General features: G+C 43.1%; 2 protein-coding genes across 2 annotated transcripts in view; one reads left to right on the top strand and one right to left on the bottom strand.

Annotated features, from left to right (window-relative positions):
• Positions 1-22,558, top strand: part of LOC311029323 (uncharacterized protein) — a 482,663-nt gene that overhangs the window by 193,649 nt on the left and 266,456 nt on the right. The window lies entirely within an intron of this gene.
• Positions 1-22,558, bottom strand: part of dcc (DCC netrin 1 receptor) — a gene marked incomplete at its 5' end in the record, with an annotated part of 283,130 nt that overhangs the window by 25,533 nt on the left and 235,039 nt on the right. Inside the window, one exon of the mRNA XM_084035956.1 lies at positions 4,165-4,314. Coding sequence (XP_083892082.1) covers positions 4,165-4,314 — 150 coding nt within the window. The remainder of the gene's footprint in view (positions 1-4,164; positions 4,315-22,558) is intronic.

Raw genomic sequence — 22,558 nt, 5'->3', positions numbered from 1 at the left:
CTGATTAGCGGATTTACTGGATTACTGGAAGGTGGTAGTTGTAGTTTTAATTTGCAGTGTGTTAAGCTCTCAGGGCTTACTATACATGTAACAAGCATTGACACACCATCGGGGCACGTTTAAAACTAAGACCTCTTGCCTCGATCTGCGATGCCAAGGAGCATGAACAAGCGTCGGTGATTCTTGAGTTGGGAGTGAGAATGTGTTGAACAATTAAAGCTTTGTAAGCGGGATTAAATATGGTAATGTTACCTTGCATCATAAATAGCCAGCTTCCTTGCTGCGTTACAATAAGCAGCAATGAAACAAGTTGAGAACACAGTGATGCAGATGAGATGGATGTAACTGTGTATGTTGCTGCAAGTCAACTTCTCAGAAATAGCAACTCTTACATCAACATATATTTTATTTATCTTTGTGAAAAATGTTGCCCCTAGCAACCACTACCACAACTTCTGTGTTGAATGGTAATGGAAACAACCTGACTCAAGACTGGCTATGGCAAAAGAAAATACCACCCCTTCCAGCAAGAAATCTGCTAACATGAGCACAATATCAGGCTGAATGTAGGAAGTCAAGTGAAATTCAGTCTGATTCTCGGGTTAACATATTACAATATACCCAGCAAAGATAAATCACACTCTAACACAACTAACAACTAACACAACATTTTCAACCCTTCTGCTTGGTGGGGCCATATCTCGGGTTGGGAGTGAGTGACTGCCCCAAACAGGGGAGTTCAAGAATCTTGAGGTCTTGTCTACGAGTTAGGGTAAACTTGTCGTGACTTCAGACTTCACCTCGACTCTACATAGCATGACCCACTAACACCCTCCCTCGACACCCCAGTACTACTTTACTCAGATGAGGACCTAACACTTGTTCTATTTTTAGCTCTTACTGCATCGGCAATGATACGTCGTGGTTTCTTTGTTTCCTTCTTTTGACAAATGTACTTATTGTAAGTCGCTTTGGACAAAAGCGTCTGCTAAATGACCTAAATGTAAATGTAAATGTCGTGAGGACAGGTGTTGCGGCGGCAGCAGTGATGCCAGCATTGTAATGGACCACTGTAGTGAAGAGGGAGCTGAGTCAGAAGGCAATGCTCTTGTTTTACCAATCATTCTATGTTACAACCCTCACCTATGGTCACAAGCTTTTGGTTGTGACCAAAATAATTAGTTTGCAGATACAAACGGCTGAATAGTGCTTCCTCTGTATGGTTGCTGGGCTCAGCCTTAGAGACAGGGTGAGGAGCTCAAACATTCGGAGAGAAGTCGGAGTGGAGCTCCTTGCCGTCTTAAGGGGTCGGTTGAGGTGGTTCGGGCATCTGATCAGGATGACTCCTGTTAGAGGTGGTCCAGGCATGTCCAACTGGAAAGCAGCCCCAGGGTAGACCCAGAAAAGGCTGGAGGGATTATATAGCCCATCTAGCCTGGGAACACCTCGGGTCCCCCAGAAGGAGCTGGAAATTGTTGCTGGGTAGATGGACACCTGGAATTCCCTCCTCTGCATGCTGCCCCTGCCACCCGGATTAGGGGAGGAAGGATGGATAACATTGTACTTGTTATGGTCTTGGGTTTTTGTTGAATAATTCCCTGTTTTATTTCCCTCTTGTGTCCTGTGTTTATTTATTTCCTATCTTTGTTTCTATCTTTCGTCCAAACTGTTTTCAGCCTGCCCTCATGTTTGCCCAACTGTGTCTTATTGTCTGAATAGTTTCTTGTGTATTCAGTCTTCCCCTGTGTCTCCGCAGGTCTTCTGCCTTAATCCTGCTTAAGTCCTGTGTCCATATTCCTGTTGTCCATGTATTCTGGCTTTCTTTCCAGTTCTGTCCCCATTGGAACTTTTCTCTCAGTCTTCTTCCTAACTTTTCTTTGGTTCCCTGTCAGATTAAAATCAGCTTCCTCATTAAAGCTCCTGTTTTGTTCTATTTAACCTATTTTCACCTTTTGCATTTGACAACCATGGCAATAGTGTTTAATAACAGTTAAGTCGTTTTTTTCTTACTAGGATATACAACACTGATACTGAACAGCTGACATATCCTAATGCATGTGTGGAGAGATAACATTTCCACTGGTTAGAGACTGTAAAGTAGAGGAAGCAGTGGGTCATTTGATCATCTTTTTATTTGCTGCAAGCTCCGAACAATGTAATCATTTCCTGGTTTTAGCAGAGAAAAACAGGAAACTAATTGAATTGCCTCTAATGAAACACAAACAAGTTCACAAATATCAGTCTAATCTTTACATTCCAGTGGTGTTTTTTCTTTGTACATTTTTTGGGGAGAAGGATATTGATGGGTGCTTTCACACCATGGATTTGTGCAGAATAGGTTGAGTTGTACCTATATTCATGAAACAAGGACAAAACCTTTCAACCTTGACAAAGACATCACAGGCCATAGACTGTGGACTTAGTCATGCTTTCACCCGTTGGTTTGTGGACAACTTTTTTGAAACCTCAAGTTTCGCATTTTGGCCGTCAACATCTTGGAATTTTTGCCATCATAGAACAGAAGTGACCATATTTGGACTGCAGAGGAGCGACTGGTGGAATACAAGCAGAGCTACAACTTCTGCATTTGGATCCACCTGGATTCTGGTGTGAAGCTGCTAACAAAGTTAGCTTCATAATCCATGGTCAACTTTACAGCTAAGTGTTAAAGTCATCTAAGCTCATTGTTTTGGTCATCACTCTAGTTGACTCTAAATGGGACCATCATTTACTAAATGAACATCACAAATGAAACTGCTGATCAGGTCGATCACAGAATGATCTTTGTGGGCGCGACAGCAGTAATGTGTGTGAAGAAGCCTGAAGATGCAACATGTAGCAAGTACATTGGGTCACATTAAAGAATCCACTGTCATAAAACAACGAGATGGTGAAACGCTAGAACTCATACTCAGAATTCTTCGTCTATGTATGTATTGATCCAAAATCTGAAATATGGCTCCTTTTTTCAGAACACATCCATCAAGCAGAGATCTTTTGTTGTCTCGTCATCCTCCTCATGGCGGCTGAGTCTGAAGCTTCCTTTTGGCTGTTTTTGACTCCTAATAGACACCGTGACGCATCCTTTCACTTTTCAATCAGTGAAGCGTGGTGCCTCATTGTTCGCAGGACTTTAAAGTTTATGTCATTTCCCTCATTAAGTGCCTCTCTATCACTAGCTCATTAACGGCTGCCTCTCTGTCAGAGCTGCTTCCCCCTCCCGTCGGCTCATTGTGAGTGTGGCTTTGCCATCAGGTCCCCCACTGTGTCCACTAATTCAATGACACTGAAGCTTCCCATCGTCTCTCTGCTGTTGTTACATCACTGATACAAGCCGACCGGGAATTAGCCAATTACTGAATTACTGCTCCCCTCCGCGTCGTTTAGCATTTAGCTCTGCAGCAAAATGAGCTTAAATGGGAGGGGGAGGGGCGGAGCGGCGGCAGAGCTGGTAAGAGGAAGACTTTGCAGTGTGAGCCCTGATGTTTCATCATTATTACAACGTCGTCAAAAATCGGCATGCGCATGTTGGCAACGGGACACACGACCCAGACATGGAACTGAAGTTGTTCCCAGCATCACAACGTCTGGTTGTCGCACACTCGATCAAGTTCTACAGAACTCTGACTGTTCCAGAGCAACAGGTGCTTCCGTTTAATGAGGGACTGTGTTAACTGGTGACTTTGTGCCCAATGCCTACTTATGAACATGGTCGACATGGATAAATAACCCAGATTCATCAAAAGGCTTTCACGAGGACACACACATGCTCCGTTCGTGTTTTTAACCCCATGTTTCTGCATGGACTTCATTGCTCTTTAGACTACATACTGTAAACCTTCCTCCTCACTCCCAATAATCACAGTTTGATGCATCGTGTCAGACCAAGCGGCCGTATTTCATAACTTTGCTTGCTAGCAAATATTAACACACATATGAACACAGACAAATATTGTTGTGGGGTTGCCAGTTATATTGCCTTTAAAAACCTGTTTGTTTCTAGCAACCTAACGTTACACCATACAACCTGAAAAGCATTGAAAGCAAAGTAGTGCTCCATTCTCCTCTTTGAAATAGTGGAGAAACTGACGGTGAAGACAATATTGTGTCTGTCTATACAGTAGTATCAGTTGTACTCTCAGAAGTATTAGTAGTGGTAAGTACCTGGTGTGTATCCTCGGTCCACGGTCAGGCTGGGGAACGGCATCGGCCTCAGGCTGAACTTGTTGTGAGTGAAGCCGCAGGAAGGTGAAGGCAGGATACCGGGATACTGAGAGGAGTCCAGGGCCGGCACCGGGATGGCACTGACCACCGCTGAAACAGGGACAGGATAGTCAGTAAACCAGGCTGCCACACCACAGACACAAGAACAAACCGTCAGTAAACCAGGTGAAACCGAGATGGAAGCTCAGGTAACCAAGGTATGACCTGAGGCTACTCAACTACCCAGCATGCTCCTGGCCGTCTCATGTCTGGTTGCAGGACAATAAGATGTCTGTTGATCTTTACAGAGACCTGGATCCCTCATGGACCCTGGATCAGGCTGGAACTTGACCCGGGACAGAGATCAGGACTCCGGTGGGACAAGAGGAGGTGGACCTTGTGTTTGGTGCTCAAACACACTCAGAGTTGATGGGAAATGTTTCCTTTTTAACGTTTAGATGTCGGCCATGTTATCTTTTACCAGAGAATTGTTTTTGTTGCTGCCGTTTACATTCCTTCTGATGGAAATCCCCCCAAATCATTTTTTGTTGTTTTCTTTTCCCTGAGTAACTACAACAGTATTGTTGGTTGTGTGCTCCTGTGTTGCACAATGACAGTAAATGAGCCTTGAGTCCTTGCAGCGCTACACGGCTGGAACAGAGGGGCCAGTAAACCAGGCACGTCAGAGCATGCAGCATAACTATGTTTTTACTATGATCCAAAATCCTATAAAAGATTCAATACTGACATAAATGAGTGCTGCTCATTGATTAACCACATTACCCACGATGACGGAGTTTGAAGAGTTGCTGAGAGGGAGACTTCGGTATAAACAGTACTGACAGAAAAGAATTCTATGGTATCGCAGTATAAATAGGTGTCTTGCCCGTGTCTGAGAAGCTCACACAGACAGCGTCGGACGAACAGAGCCGAGGAAGCATTCAGACAGACAACAGAGAGCTGGAGGAGAACCAGACAGGAGAGCAGTCAGACCAGACAGGGTTCACATCGTGACCTTGAGAGGAAACTGCAGGGAGTCCAACTCACCGAGACGGTTACACCGCCTCAGGTACACACACACACACACACACCCTGAATAAGGGCCTGTTATCTTCTAAACAGGCTTAAAGAGACAGGTGTGTGTGTGTGTGTGTGTGTGTGTGTGTGTGCATCCCATGTTTGAGTCTCTCTCTCTTTCTCGCTATGCCTTCTCAAACACACACACATCCAGTCAAACTCGAGGTTTTTCCTACATGGCGTTTGTATGTTCACCATCTGCGATAGCGACGCTGGTGTTGTTGTCACCTTGAGTGTGTGTGTGTGTGTGTCACCATGGAGGATGTGTTCCTGGAGACGCTGTAGCAGTTATGAGGAGTTTGCTAAGTGTTTCCCGTTGTTCTATCTGTCTGTGGACAGATGTTGTGTGAGGTACGGTCAGGAAGCTGAGAGAAGGAGCCATTGGCGCCCTCACTTTACGACCGTCACAGCTGCTGTGAACTCATCTCTAGATGATGGGCTCTGGTTCGGATGTGTTTTGGAGGAGTTTGGTTAACATTTGCAACCAGTCGATAGCCTCTGCAGCAATAACAACTCCTTCTTCCTGTCAAGCTCGGTCAGTCGGACACCGACCCTCAGTTAGCTTGTGAGTGTGTGTTTTTGACGCACCTGCCTGCTGCGGCTGTTGGAATGAACCTCGGGAATCAAATATAATTCGAATAGTAAAAAAATCTGTACTATTCTGATGCTGAAATTAGTATTATTTTTAGAAAGGTGTTTCTAACATTAGCAAATCTCGCCCTCCTCGCCTTGGCCTACCCGCATAAACAGATGCCTTTGACACCTGAAGTCTGATAAGCAATAAAGTTTTCTGAATCACCCTGACGGTGAGATGAGCCATGGCAACAGGGACAAGGTGTCCCCAGGTGAACGCAACGTGGTTGTTTTACTTTCTTAATTATTACTTAAGAAAGCTGCCACCTGTTGGTAATTCAACATATTTATTGGTAATGTTTTTGGAACGCCCTCTTGTGGACAGGATGTAAAACAACCACATTGCTGATGATCGGCAACGTACGCGCCTGTGTAGTTATTATTAATAATAGGCTCAATAGAGCATTAAATATTTTAATATAATTTGAATATTAAATGTAGCAGTGGAAATATTGTTGTGCTGTATTATGAACAGGATGGAATGCATTTAAAATGTTGACAGAGTTAATTTGAAGGACAGAGTTGTTCTTATGTACGTTCTTTTGCAGTTGTGTAAGTAAGTACATTTCAGTGTAATATTTAGGGTTGATATTGTTCCTGAGGGAATTGTTGAGGGTTATTGACAGAGTTATCATTTCTGAAAGGGAATATTGTATTAAATCATATTTCTCCCGTTAATTGTATTTCATTTGCTTTGTAAGGTTTCATTGACTCTTATTTCATCACTCTCTTCCTGTCGGGACTCTCTGGTGAAGACGATGAGCGTAATGTACGCATGTGCGTTAAATGTCTGTTAATGTTTTATTTCTCAGCGATGACGTGGAGAAATATTGGATGTAATGAAGGGAATGACATTTAGAATTAAACTATAGCCATGGGATCACAGAGGTGGTGAGTAACATGACTTAGGAGCCGGCTGTACGAAGCACATTATGAAATATCAACAAAAACATACTGAAAAGACTCTGTTGACGACAGCCTGATTGTTTGTGACACTGTACATAAAGCAAACTTCAATCCCACTGTTTGAGCTGAACTGTAACACTGACTGAAAAAACAGACTTACAGACACACACACACACACACACACACACACACACACACACACACACCACGATTCAACCACTATGGCTCTGATTCTACTAAACCATGATCAATACCAGTATTGACTGGAGAGTATTGACAATTTGGAAGCAGCAAGGCTGTGATCAGCAGCTTTAGGAAGTGTGTGTGTGTGTGGGGGTGGGTGGATGTGTATGAGGGGCCGTCTGGGACATAATTCAGAATTACCTCTCACACACACATGTGAAATGCTCTCATATACACTACTGAAAGACTCTCACATAAACAACTGAAAAAGTATTTGCTCACACACACTACTGAAACGCTCTCATACACACTACTAAAACGCTCTCACACACACTTCTAAAATGCTCTCACACACACTTCTAAAATGCTCTCATACATACAAGTAAAACTCTCTCACACACACTACTAAAACGCTCTCACACACACTACTAAAACGCTCTCACACACACTACTAAAACGCTCTCATACATACAAGTAAAACGCTCTCACACACACTACTAAAACGCTCTCACACACACTACTAAAACGCTCTCACACACACTACTAAAACGCTCTCATACATACAAGTAAAACGCTCTCACACACTACTAAAACGCTCTCACACACACTACTAAAACGCTCTCATATAACCAAGTAAAATCCTCTTACAAATTAAAGTGAAGTAGTGTGTACGAGAGCATTTTAGTAGTGTATGTGAGAGTGTTTTAGTAGTGTGTGTGAGAGTGTTTTAGTAGTGTGTGTGTGAGAGTGTTTTAGTAGTGTGTGTGAGAGTGTTTTAGTAGTGTGCGTGAGAGTGTTTTACTTGTATGTATGAGAGCGTTTTAGTAGTGTGTATGAGAGCGTTTCAGTAGTGTGTATGAGAGTGTTTCAGTAGTGTGTGTGAGAGCATTTTAGTAGTGTGTGTGAGAGCGTTTCAGTAGTGTGTATGAGAGAGTTTTACTTGTATGTATGAGAGCATTTTAGAAGTGTGTGTGAGAGCGTTTTAGTAGTGTGTATGAGAGCGTTTCAGTAGTGTGTGTGAGAGCGTTTCAGTAGTGTGTGTGAGAGCGTTTCAGTAGTGTGTGTGAGCAAATACTTTTTCAGTTGTTTATGTGAGAGTGTTTCAGTAGTGTATATGAGAGCATTTCACATGTGTGTGTGAGAGGTAATTCTGAATTATGTCCCAGACGGCCCCTCATAGATGTGTGTGTGTGTATGTGTGCGTGGGTGGGTGTGTGTGTGTGTGTGGGTGGGTGGGTGTGTGTGTGTGTGTGTGTGTGGGGGGGGGGTTGTGGGGGTGTGTTGTTTACTGTATTTGTGCTACAGGGTTTGATTACAGACAGCTAGAGATGAGCAAGTCTGATCAATTGCATTATTGACTGAGAATATTGATTATTTGGAGGAGCGAGCTACAGGTTAATGGAGGTGTGTGTGTGTAGATAGAGAGAGAGAGAGAGAGATAATAAACAGAAACACTGAAGAAATAGAAGAGAAAAGAATAAATGATTAAAGAAAAAGGTGGACCAAAAGAAGAGGACGGAGACAAACGTAAACTCAGAAGAGATAAAGAACAAACAGACGTATGAACGAAGATTCAGAGTAAAGGCAGAGAGGTGAAAGCAGGAGGGATAAAAGCTCTATTGCAAGAGGGAGAAGTCAGAAATGATTTTAAAAGACAGAAGTCGCCGGAGATGAAAACACTGAAGAGCTATAAACAGACGGGGAGAGAAGAAAAAGCAGACGGCGGACACAAAGACGTAAAAACAGAAGGCAGATGAAGAGATGCTTGGGCGTGTTGTTGGCAGAGCGGAGACGTGGAGGCAGCTGCTTCAGGACGGACAGAACGAGACAGAAACAGTGGAGACCCTGCAGGTGTGTTCAAATCAACACATCCACATGACCTGGTTCAGTTGTGGATTATTACACCTACAAACAAGACCAACTCAGAAAACCTTCCTACTGGTGTATAATAACAACTCACACATGGGGAGTGTATTCCTGTTTACAACAAACACACATTCATTTAAATGTGTGCATTAGCTTTCTCTAGTGATGACATCATCCATGGAAGGGTATGTGAATGTGGATCCACATCTTAATAAGTTAATGCTGATTTGTTGATATCCATTTACAGTTTTTTTCAGTCGCTAACAAGCGTTTGTCCAAACAGTTGTTACATTTTCAAAACTCTAAACACAATAAGCACAGCATCAGTCTTCTGTGGCCATACCATTCACACATTTCATGTCGTTTTCACACAATATGCAGTCAGTGAACACACTTTCACAATGCTTACATTTTCTTAACAGACAAGCTATACCTCCCAACAAAATTATGGATTGTTTTTGTATTATTTACGAATGTTTACACACCCTATCCCACAATAGCAAAAACAATATTCCAAACCTTAGATACAGTATTAAAACCTCTGATTCTACAATGATATCAGTTCAAAAACAATATATCTCAGCTGATAATACAGTTTTTCTCAATTGTTTACACACAAATACTGGTACTTGAGACACAATGACCACAACATGTAACTCATGCACCAACACCCTGAACTAACTCTGCTAAACTGCAAGCACAATTCCTGCTTTACACCCAAATTGCAGTTTTAAAACACACTTTTTTCAAAACACTACACACAATTCTCTGCATTTGGCACAATTTTCATGAAGAAAATCTCTTGTTTTCACAAGGAACACACTGCCATTCAAAATTCTAAAGTTAATTTCCCTACTATGCACACTGACTCATCACATGGGAAAACACCTGCAACACAGTTTTACAATTCGCAATCAGAGCATTAGCATAAAAGTGAAACAGGTGAGCTCTTCTGTTTTGGAGCAATGGATGCCAACATTGGCAACAGAGGCAGAGGAGTGAGAGTACGAGGAGGAGCCTAGCATGGATTTGCCATGCTAGGCGATAGTTCCCCCGCTGCTTGGCCTTCGCTTGCATTGCCTGTGATGTGGATGAGGTGCTGTGGCTAGACCGAAACAGAAGAGAGGATGCGGGATAGTTGTTGTTTTGTTTTTTTTGTAACTGTATACAGTCATTTCTTCTGGTTTTGTATGTAGACCACTGTATATGCAACTTTGTGTTGGTTGGGATGAAAACTATACATTACAGTATTCTTGTGGGAAAAATAAAATATATAAAAACAATATTCTAAAATATTTTACAACACATTTATGTATGTACTGTCTGTAGTGAGTGTAACACTGAACAAAAAAAGGCCAAAGTCATTATGGTAAATGGAGAAGAAGTGTTCATCGTGTTTTACATTGAGCACATCAGTGTTCAACTGGTTCTTATAAATGTCTATTCATATGATGGTTTGTGTGTGTCATTTGAAAACAAAATACCATTTTGAGAAGAAATAACATTGTTTTGAATGTAAAGTTTCATTTTGCAGGAGAATTGAGGGGTTTTGCCCATTGTGTGTGTGTTTTTTTTATTTGTGTGTAGAGTTCTGAGAGTATGAGGCATGCTTTCAGAAAATGTGTGTAAACGATCGAGAAAAACTGTAAACAAACAATTGAATAATTGACACATAGCTGATTTATGTTGGCTAAATTGGGCTGGTTTGGACTCAGTGGCAGGGGCTATTTTTCTATTACACTGACACTTATACAGTGAAAGGAGGACTTTGAGGAGTGAGGTTTTCGGAAACAGAAAAAGACAAACTTTTTATCTGGGCTTTTTGCTGTTGTTTTTTTGTTCAGAATGCTCTTGTGTGTTTCATGGATATTTTGTTCAATGTAAGCAATACTGTAAAACTTTTTCTGTTCTATCATACTGTTAACAGTATTTCTACTGTATCTCCTGTAGTAAAAAGTAAAGGAAAAAAAAACTGATTTGCTTTTTACTGGAATGCTTTTGAATGTGAACATTACATGTAGACATACAGTTCCCAACCAAGAAATGTAGTGTAAAAACAGTGGATTGCATGTTTTGCATGCAAATACCTGTAAAACCGAAACATAAAAGTCTATGCAGTTTTTGTAATGTCAACAATAGCCAGTATTTTGAAACCTGGTGTACTTTTATTGACTGCATGTACCTTGTGAAGTAAAAACAAGTGTTATTCTTTGACAGAATAATTTCATTTTGAGTCAGATTTCCAGTGTTTTGGTAAAGTTAGTGTGTGCAGAGAAAGATGTGTTCTATTTTGAAATGAAGAGTTAGTATATATTTAACAAAATGTGTTTTTGAGAAGAAAATTATCCATTTGGCCAATTGTGTTTTGTAGGTGTGAGTCTGTGTTAAGAGTTTAGAAAAAGTATCTGAAGAATGGGTAAGTGCTTGTTAGCGACTGAAAAAAACTGTAATAACTGAAAACTGAAAACATCACCGTGAATGTTGGGGACAATTAATAGTGAGAGAGGAGAGTGATCGAGACTTTAGTTGTCAGTATACTTCAGGATGTTCATGAAACATCTCCACGCCTTTCAAAATAAAGCTCTCTTTTTGTAAATTCCTATAATGACACATTCATGACACGTCGTACATTTCCCCACCATGGGACTAATAACCAATGATCTTTTCTCTCAGCTTGTCTTATGTTGGCAGGAAAACGACAACATAATATTTGTGATATATGAATATTGATCATGTGAGGCTGGGGGATATAACGATCTCCAAAATGTTCACGAGAAAAGCTGCCATGATAACGACGACACATTTATGAGATTTATTTCCGATAAGGTGACTTTTGAATCCGTTTTGCTCCAACTACAAAAAAAAAACGATGCTGATGGGTACATTTTTCTTGAGCATCACTTCACGAACTGACTTGATCAAATCACACAATTATGTTATATATGTCCGTTAAATTAGCCCTCTGTTGCTCAGCGCACAGTAACATTTATTTTAACAATTTACACTTGAACTGTTGAAGGAACTTCCAAATAGACAAGATAATACTTCACTTAGGATTTAAAGCTTGTAGAAGATATACAAATATGCATTCATGGTTTCCTCTATAGATCAGCTTTGACTCAATATATTGCAAACTTAGTAATGGTGTTTGATATTTTGAGAGATTAATTAAAATATTTGTTATTAACAGAGCAAAGTGAAAACAGAGAAAGTCTGAAAGCAGCAAAGTCATTGATCCGTGGAAGTGGAGGGCTGAATGAGGGAGGAAAGGAGGCTGAATGAAAAACTATCCCTCACTGACAAAAAAATGAAATGAAATAAAAGTCGTGTACATGACAGAAAGCGGTAACAGATAGAAGGAGAGAGAAAATAGATGAGAGTAGAGGACACGTCTTTGTGCTGGCAGAGGAAGCCTGAAGGCCTTTTTACAGTTTCACTGTGCCCTACATATCAGCCGATGCTTCTGCACACAGGACGGTCACATGCTGGAAGGAATTATCAGTCACCCGCTGACTCACACATGGAACAGAACACGCAGCGCTGGAACCTAATTGTTGCTGTTCAGTGCAGCTTCACTTTAGCACAGCTGCAGTAAACAAGTCAGAACTCGTAGAAAGGAGGACACAAATCCCTAAAGACACACTGGGAGCAGCTTAATTACAATATGAAACTTTCAGCTCAGAGTAATGTGCCTACACACACACACACACACACACACACACACATCACGGAGAGGAAAGGTGGTATGTAAATGATGCGTTGTTGCAGATGTTACACCAACAAATATCAAATATCAATATCTCTCCAAAAAGGTAAATCATTTTACATACTAACATCATCCCATCATTAGATACTCTACACCCTACTCATTCTATCCGGATGTCTGAGCTCCTCACCCGGTCTCTAAGGCTGAGTCAAGACACCCTACGAAGGATGCTCGTTTCAGCTGCTGTTCCAGCTCAGCTCCCTCTTCACCACAAAGGTCCGGTACAACGCCTGAATGACTGCTGCACCATACCGCCTGTCCATCTCACGCTCCACTCTAACCCTGACCAAACAAGACCCAGATATATTTGAAGTCCTCGCTTGGGCCAGTGACTCACTCCCACGAGAACCACGACCTCAGGCTTGGAGGTACTGACTCTGATCCAGAACGATTCGCACTTGGCTGCAAAAAGCCCCGGTGCAGCTGAAGGTCACATTCTGAAGGAGCCAACAAAACCACAGAGAACAGATCAATTGAAGAGATTTTTTGGGACGGTGGTGAAATAAATAGTCTGCCGGCTGCTTTAACAAAATGAGAACAAAAACAACCTGTATCAGCAGAGATGGTCCATTGATGATCAGCAGTCTGCATCGGCAGCAAAATAACTGAGCGGGGCATCTCTAAAAGTTATATTTACTCACCCCTTTCCTGCTGATTCGATCTGTGACGCGAAACCATGATACACTCAGAACTGGGGGTTTTGATCATTTGCAACCCTGAGAGCCACAGGTCCGTATTCATTAAGCTCTGCAGGACGGTTGGTCTTGGGGATAGGCCTCAATCTGGATCTTGGAATGTTTCCACGGTGCAGAGATAGTGCTCTCCCAGAGAGAGTTGTTGAGGAGATGAAGAAAAACGATGGCTAGTTTAACTGAGCATTCCTTCACCAAGCTCCCTTTTAACAAGATCAAGTCCTGGGACCTTGGATGGACTGAACCTCCTCGGGTCCTGCCTCACCTACCCTTCTGTGAGGGCAATTAGTAGAACTCACCCCTCCTTGATCTCATGCTGGAGTCCCTAGTGTCTAATACAAATAACGCCTCCTACCCTTCCCTCCTTACTGTGGATCTTGGCTCTGGTTTTCCCTGTGAGGACAGAGAGGCCTTGTTAGGCCCGCCAGTTTGAAACATGGTCTCCCCCTACTCCTTGTGGACAGTCTTTGTGGGTATTAGCATACTCCGATAATATTGGATGTTTGAAGTCTCTGCTATGAGAGAAAACCTGACAATCTGTGCAGGCCAAACATCCCTGCAGGCCCTGGACTATGTGAACTGTTCTCTGTTTCACCTCAGTGTTGTCTGTATGTGGGCATCAGCAGAACAGCAACATAGTCTCAGGTGTCTACAGGTGGTTTCTAAAGGGATCTGATGGCCTCTGATGTTGCCATAACACAAGTCCGGCTGCTTGCGGGCTTCGCAGAGTCCATCTATTTACAGACAGCTACAAGCAGCATGAACTCCACTCCATCATTCTGTTGATCAGCAGCCAACTGTTTCTCACATTCTACTCGGTGACTGTAGGGCAGCAAAGCAGAGTAAAATCATGTAATTTACTGGAGGTGAAGAGACAGGCAAAAGAGAAAGTGTTCACTCCTGTGGATTCAAAACACCACAGAGGACAAGGAACATCATCAGAGTCAGTACTGGAGAACAGAAGCTTTACATGTATCTGGACTCACACATATTTACGAACCCTTTCACACACTTCAACTTGACACTTGAGGATTTAGAGTGCCAGGACAGCAACGTCAGCAAAACTAAAGGGTTGATTGTGGTCTACAGGAAGTGGCAGGGAGAAGGACTCGCCCCCAACGCCATCAGTGGGCCTTCAGTAGAGTCATCAGGTTCAGATTGGGGAGGACCTGACCTGGACTTACCACACAGACACCATCACTGAGGCTGAGGGGTTTCAACATGGACTACTCGGCAACTTCTAAGGCGCCACACTGAGAATATCTGGACCAGGATAAAGTGCACCGCCCTTAAACCATAAGGCTCCACAGGGGGTGGAGAAAACTGCTAAAGACATCACCAAGCTGCCATCCATGGAGGACCTCTACACCCAGCTGTCCAGGAAGCAGGGTCATCAGAGACACCAATCATCCTAGCACCACCACACTCAGGGACAGCTTCATCTGTTCCAGCAACACCAGACCCAGCTTCATCTGGTCCAGGAACACCAGACCCAGCTTCATCTGGTCCAGGAACACCAGACCCAGCTTCATCTGGTCCAGGAACACCAGACCCAGCTTCATCTTGTCCAGCAACACCATGCTCAGCTTCATCTGGTCCAGCAACACCAGACCCAGCTTCATCTGGTCCAGGAACACCAGACCCAGCTTCATCTGGTCCAGCAACACCAGACTCAGCTTCATCTGGTCCAGCAACAGCAAACCCAGCTTCATCTGGTCCAGCAACACCAGAACCAGCTTCATCTGGTCCAGCAACACCAAACCCAGCTTCATCTGGTCCAGCAACACCAGAACCAGCTTCATCTGGTCAAGCAACACCATGCTCAGCTTCATCTGGTCCAGCAACACCAGAACCAGCTTCATCTGGTCCAGCAACACCAGACAAGGCTCAGCTTCATCTGGTCCAGCAACACCAGCCTCAGCTTTATCTGGACCAGCAACACCAGACCCAGCTTCATCTGGTACAGCAACACCAGACCCAGGGTCAGGGACAGGACTGAGACTGCTGAACTCTTAAGCTCTGCAGCTCACCAGCTTTACTTTACTATTAAACTGTTATTTAACCTTTAGATACTTTACTGTTCAGTTACATATATTTGACCGTCCCGACTGTGATTTGTGAGTTGCCTGTCTGTGTGTGTGTGTGTGTGTGTGTGTGTGTGTGTGTGGACTGCTGAGCTCTACTGATTGCTGGCACACTTGTGGCTCGTTCTCCTCACCAGGCTGTATTCAAACTCATCACTAGATCATTCCCTCTCTCTCGTCGGTGCCTGGTTGATTTTTTTGCTCCACTTAACTGCCTGTGTCTGTGTCTCAGGGATCTGCACTCAGCTCCCCAGCAACGCCGCGTCGCTCAGCCGACCTCGGCTCCCCTCGGTTCACCTGGCAGACTCCTCGTCTCCCAGCCTGCCCTCCTGAAACGCCCCTCCCCTCCTCCTCGCACATTCTCACTGGTGGTTAAACAAACGTCCCTCCGCCTCGCGGCCGGCGTCTCTCGGGTCCGGTTCACCGTTCATTATAACACAGTTACATTTACTTATACTTTATGTTTATTTTTTTAGCCTTATATTTCACATCTAAGATTCTCATTCTGCCTCGACTTGTTTGATTTTCTTTCTTTTATAATACATATTTAATGCACTTTGGTTGGAGGGGGTCTGAGATCCAAGTTTTTCCTTGCTGACGGCTGCTTCGCTGCTCACCGTATAATAATAAAGAACATGAAACCGAATTGAACTTCAGCTGTCTCTCTCTTCCTCACATTTCTTCTTCATCTCTCTCTGCGTCTCTTTGTCTTCGCCCCGCTCGTCCTCGACTCCTCGTTCACTCATCCTCAGATCTCCTCTCTCTCCCCCCTGTCCTCAGAGTCAGTCTGAGGGTACATACACGCTAATTATCTGTGTGTGTGTGTGTCATCTCTTCCCTCAACTTCACTTTTACATAAAAGACAACAGGAAGCACCCACAATGCAAAGCTTCATGTAAAATCTGTTCAGTTGAGGGTTGAATCCATGCAGGTATTTACAGTAGTAGTAGTAGATTTTATTTGGACATGGACATGACAATGTCATTGGACGAACCAGATGCATTGTTTACAGTGTATTAGCATAAATGCTAGTTTACAACACCTGTCCACAAGGGGCTTTTCAAAAACAACAAAAGAAACTAAACAAGACAGAAACAAGATCAAATACTGATAAAAAACTGATACTGATAATTAAAAAGAGTAAAAATGCAGTATACAGTAGAGTACAGAGCAGCAATATAATGAGTCGAATATATATATAGGCTACGTAGGGAAAAACAAAGGCAGCATGATCAAACAATAAACCAGTTGTAAATTATTTGTGTGAGCACTGTTGATTTGATTTGAGCCGTTGTTTAAGTTCTCTGTTAAAAGTGTTGCTGTTAGTCTCTAGTTTTAGACTAGTGGGCAAGAGGTTCCATAGTTTTGCCCCCTTTGCAGAGAAGACAGACTGACCGAAAGATGTCCTGTACATGGGAACAAGACAATCACCATTGATGGAGGCTCGTGTATTTGCCCGACGAGAGCTCTGACGTCTGATGGCCAATTCAGACAACAGTGGTGACACATGGTTATTTACACACTTGAAAAACAATTGAAGATTACTAAAATTAATAAAGTTATCAAAGGTGAAAAGGTTGTGTTTTTTTTAGAATGCCGCAGTGATGCCATCTCATGGGTTTCCGGTCCATGACTTTTATTGTCTGTTTGTATATTGAAAAGATAGGTTTTAATGCAGTAGAAGAAGCTTGTGACCATGATGTGATGCAGTATGACAAATGAGAAAAAAATCACAGCATGCATAAATAATTTGGCCGTTTGACATGACAAGTCCCTTCTTATGAAACGGAAACAGTTTAGATTTAGTTTTACCTTTTTTGCAACATACTTAATCTGCGTAACAAATTTTAAATTCTGATCCAGGATGATGCCCAGATATTTTACTTCATTTACTGATTCAATTAATTCATTTTTGATCCGTACCTCGAAAACATCGGTGATAGGCCTATTACGGATGGAGAAGCACATAGAGATGGTTTTCTTCACATTAATGGTCAACTGAGACAGCTCAAGCCATTTTGAAATGCTGAGTAATGCTTGTGTCAGGTGCTCACCTGCTTAGCTGGGTGTTTTACTGGACACATGGATAACAGTGTCATCAGCATACATTTGACAGTTGGACCCCGGACAGCAGTTTGGTAGGTCATTGATATACATAGAAAACAACAGTGGACCAAGTACAGACCCTTGCGGTACACCCATGCTGTTGGCACGCAGGTGGGACCTGACCCCATTGACCCTGACGCATTGCTCTCTCCCCTCCAGGTAAGATGCAAACCACTGCTGAGCTTCTGATGACATTTTGAACGATTTTAACTTGTTCATTAGAGTACTGTGGTTTACCGTGTCAAAGGCCTTTTTTAGGTCTAGGAACACTGCCCCAACAACATTTCCTTTATCCATTGAAGCTTTTATGTTTTCAAGCAAATAACAATTAGCTGTTTCAGTTGAGTATTTCTGTCTAAACCCAAACTGCTGTGGATGAAGCAGCTGGTTAGACTCTAGATGTTCCATTAGTTGCTCAGCTATAATTTTCTCCAGAACCTTTGAGACAACAGGGAGGATAGCAATAGGCCTATAATTACTCGCTATGTCCTTGTCTCCTGATTTATAAACAGGGGTAATTATTGCAGTTTTCCAGCTTTCTGGGAATATTTTGGTTTGTATAGACAGGTTAACTAAGTAAGTGATTGGCTCTAACAGGTAGCTCTGATGTTTCTTGATTAATGCAGCATGAAGATTATGAATATCTTTTGACTTGGAGTTACTCATGTTTGTGATCACCTTTTTAACTTTATCATGAGATACCAATTTAATATAAAAGGAGTCAGACTGAGCATTGTCAAATTCTTTGGTAGATGATTCCGTAGCTTTAAAATTACTCGCCAGCTCTTGTACAGACTCAATAAAAAAGCTATTAAAAACATTTGCAATGGACTCATTACTATGGATAAGAGTATCACCTACTTTCAGACTGGTTATTTTGGGGTGTTTATGCTTGCTGGAGTTGGTTAGTTTGTTTATATGTTGCCACAGTTTTGAACTATTACCATTGGCCTCTTCAATGAGTTTGGAGAAGTAATTGGTCTTGGCCTTTCGTAATTCAGACACTACCAGTGTTGTATAGTAACGAAGTAAAAATACTTAGTTACTTTACTTAAGTCGTATTTTTTTATATTTGTACTTTACTTTACTACTTCTATTTCTGACGACTTTTACTTTTACTTCACTACATTTTCCGAAAAAAAATCAGTACTTTTACTCCGTTACATTTACCTGAGCATCCTCGTTACTCGTTACAAAATAAGAAGGAACGTGACAGCCAATGGACAATCTTTGTTTTGTTGTAGTGGGACTAGTAGCCAATGATATTGGGAGATACAGACCGCAAGACGTTATCATTGGTTTACCCCGTTGTGCAGCGGATGAAATCAGCGGCCAAATTTCAAATTAATGGTCGCATTGTCATGCTAGTAGTAGTCTCAGACAAGTCGGGTCTCTAATGTTAGCCTACTTGAAGAGAAGGAGGAAGACAGAGAAGCAAAATGTCAGAGATGGAGGAGGTGACTGAATCGGTGACTGAACCTGCTGCTGAAACAACCAGCATAGTGTTACTGTCAATCAGGCCCGGAGTGGCTAATCGGGAGGACCGGGACAATTCCCGGTGGGCCGGTCTGACTTTTGGGCCGCGAGGGCCGGTGTTCAATTATTATTTTTATTTATTTTTGTGCCGGTGTTCAGTCATGGCACTGAGTGGAGTGGGTATCACGTGTATGCGTCGCGGGGATTCCCGCAGGTAAATAGACACAAGAACCCAGCCGAACTCTCGGCCCTGATGCCCCCAGACCATGGTGAAAAGCCCGCGGTCCTCACTAAAACACAGGCCCGCCCAGGTCCACAAGAGTCCACACAGGCGGACTCTCCGTCGAACGCGAAACGCCAAGACGCGCCGCTCGCAAACCAGCCGGGAAACAGATAGCTGAACACGGCCGAACTATGGGCACTTGTGCCCCCAAGGCTGTGTGAAAAGCCCGTGCAGCTCACTTAAGCACCGGCCGGTCCATGTCCGCGCCACGCCACAATTACGCACAGCGAAGCCGGACTTCTGCTCCGTCCGTACACACGTAAAACACTCGGGTGCGTTGCGGGGATTCCCGCAGGTAAATAGACACAAGAACCCAGCCGAACTGTCGGGACTATCACCCTCAGAGCTGGCTGAAAAGCCCGCGGACATCGGTCAAACACCGGCCCGCCCAGGTCCACAAGAGTCCACACAGGCGGACTCTCCGTCGAACGCGAAACGCCAAGACGCGCCGCACGCAAACCAGCCGGGAAACAGACAGCTGAACACGGCCGAACTATGGGCACTTGTGCCCACAAGGCTGTGTGAAAATACACGGAATTACAAGGCTTTAGAGAACAGTGCGCTATTGTATGCTTAACATGTAAAGTTATAATTACATTATTTTAATATAATAGGTCGTGATCTAAAGTGGGCCGGTCTGAGGTATGAAACTCCAGGGCTGAAAATGAGTCCCACTCCGGCCCTGCTGTCAATAGACTTTAATGGTGAAGCAAAGAGTGTGTTGTTCCACGCAGTGAAACTATACAGTCGAGGATTACGTTTTTGTTTGTTTGTTTTTGTTTTTTACTGCCCCTCGGCCCCTGAGCTTCTCCGTGGTCTAACGTGAGTGGGCTTGGCCTCTGCTAGCCAAAAACTGAACTCCTGGGTTATTGAATGATCTGTCTGTCTTTTTCTGGTGTTATTGGAGACCGTACCTGTGTTTGGAGAGTCCGAGTTTTGATATAGCAAACCAGCTGATGATGACAGTCAGACTAATTTACATAGTGGTAGTGTTATTAATAAGTTAGCTTTTAAATCATGCAGCTGAAATCGCTATGTTTAGTATTACCTGTGGCCACGAAGGAGTGTGTGAGTGGGCAAATTTCTGATTGCGTTTTATTAACAGTACTTTTTACTTTTGATACTTAAGTACAGTAAATACAAGCTACTTTTTTACTTTTACTCAAGTAATATTCTAGCAGGCAACTTTCACTTTTACTTGAGTAATTTTCCAGTAAGGTACTTTTACTTTTACTCAAGTATGGCTTTTGGGTACTTTATACAACACTGGACACTACTTTGTTCCTCAGGCCTGTAAAGACAAGGTGGTCAGTGTTGTGCTTTGTTATTAAAGACCTTTTAAGAGCAAGATCTCGCTTTTTAATTATCTGAAGGATATCACTGCTGACCCATGGAAGAGATAATTTCTTGGGTCTGCTTTTCCAGGTTTGCGTGTATTTATCAATTAGATCACAAAGGGTTGAGACAAAGTTGTTGGCACTGTGGTTTAGATCTTGCTCTTTAATTACCTTTTCCCAGTTAATTTCACTCAAGTCATGTTCAAAGTCACCAACTTTTTACTTGGGAATTGCAGTTGTTAGAATTAGATTTTCTGTTTTGTTGTGGTGTACTAGGCGTTTTTTTGTTAGCTTTCGTACCATCAGTGTCATATTATGATCTGAAAGGCCAGTTATTAGATTATATGTTTTTGTAACCCTCTCTGGCCTGTTTGTAAAAATCATATCAATAAGGGTTTCACTTTTCCTAGTGATTCGAGTAGGTCTACTGATCAGCTGTTTGTATTTAAATTTCTCCATTGTTGATTTTAGTTTTGATTTACCACTTTTATCCAGCCAGTTGATGTTAAAATCCCCAAACAACATACATTCATGACAGTTATCGACAACAGAGAGAAGATTCTTCAGTTCATTGTAGACACTTGCATCATGTGATGGCGGATTATAAAGTACAACGATATTAAATTTCATTTTAGGGTATAGCATTACATTCAATCCCAGGCACTCTAAATTCAGGTCCAGTTTAAGCTCTACACATTTAAAATGTTCCCTAATATAAATTAAAACACCCCCTCCCCTTCCCTTGGCCCTATCTCTCCTATGGCATGTGTATCCTGATATGTCAATTAGGTCAGTAGGAACATTAGGATTTAACCAGCTCTCAGAAAGGCACAAAAAGTCCAAATTAGAGTCATTAAGTACATTCCGGATTTGGTCTATTTTAGGCAGTATGCTTCTGATATTGATATGTCCTCCCAATATACCTTTAGGTTTACATTCAGAATTCCAGATGATTTGGGCATGATTCACAGTTTGAAAAAGTCTTAACTGCCGTTGTTTCTGGACTGCGCGATTAGTGAAGTGTTTTTTGGCCCTTTCGGGCGTCCGTCTTTGTTGACATTCATCAGCTGTCACAAACAGTTCACCGAGAGAATGACAGTCTATTGCTGGAGCACCACACGAATCAACACCAGGCGCCGAACTCACCCGAATGTTAGTGCCGCTGGTGGTCCCGGGCTGGCCAAGTACCATTGCAGCTGATGAAGCAGCAAAAAGTGCGGGATTATACAACTCCGCGCCTCCATCCGAGCCCGAAGGGTACGACTGTAACCGCCGCACTAGCCTGACAGGCTCTCCCAGCGCGACATCTCGATATCGATAAGTGGACTAACTCGTCCACCCATCCATGCCTCCCCAGTGGAACCGCAGCGATAAGAATCCCCTCCGGCCAGCCGACTCCCAAGGCCCACGACCTCCGCGGCCCCGCTAGGACAGACGCTATCTGGCATCAGAATCTGCGGAGTCTGGGTGAGTTGCAGCGGGGTTGTGATAATAACCGGTTGGAATGGATGAGTGACTTCGGACGATTCCGTCTGCATCTGGATGATATTTTGCTCGGTTGAAATAGCTGCTGAGTGAAATAGGGGTCCAGGATTTAGATGAACATCTCCAGATAGTAGTAGCAATAGAAGTAGTATTTTGACAGAAGACTGGCTGTCCTTCCGTCTAATTGTAGTTGTGAGTACTGGCGTGAGCAGCTGGGCCCGGCCGTCCTTGAGAAGCCTCGTGTAGGCTGCGACATATCCAAAACCAAAGAATTTCAACTGTGCTTTTGCTGATAAAATGCCCAGTGGATCTGCGGTTGTAGGCCTGTGGGGATGGTTGTCCTTTGCGGCCAGAGTCTCTGGTGCATCGCAGGTGACCAAAACCGGCAACAGTAGTAGGAAGCCACAGGTGAGGAGGTACAGCCCGGCATTGCTTTGTTCATGCTGGCCTTTGTTCTTTCT

This window comes from Eutrigla gurnardus (genome assembly GCF_963514095.1).
Source record: "Eutrigla gurnardus genome assembly, chromosome: 19".
NCBI lineage: Eukaryota > Metazoa > Chordata > Actinopteri > Perciformes > Triglidae > Eutrigla > Eutrigla gurnardus.
Note: the sequence above shows the minus strand (reverse complement) of the source record. Positions and strands in the feature narration are given on the sequence as shown.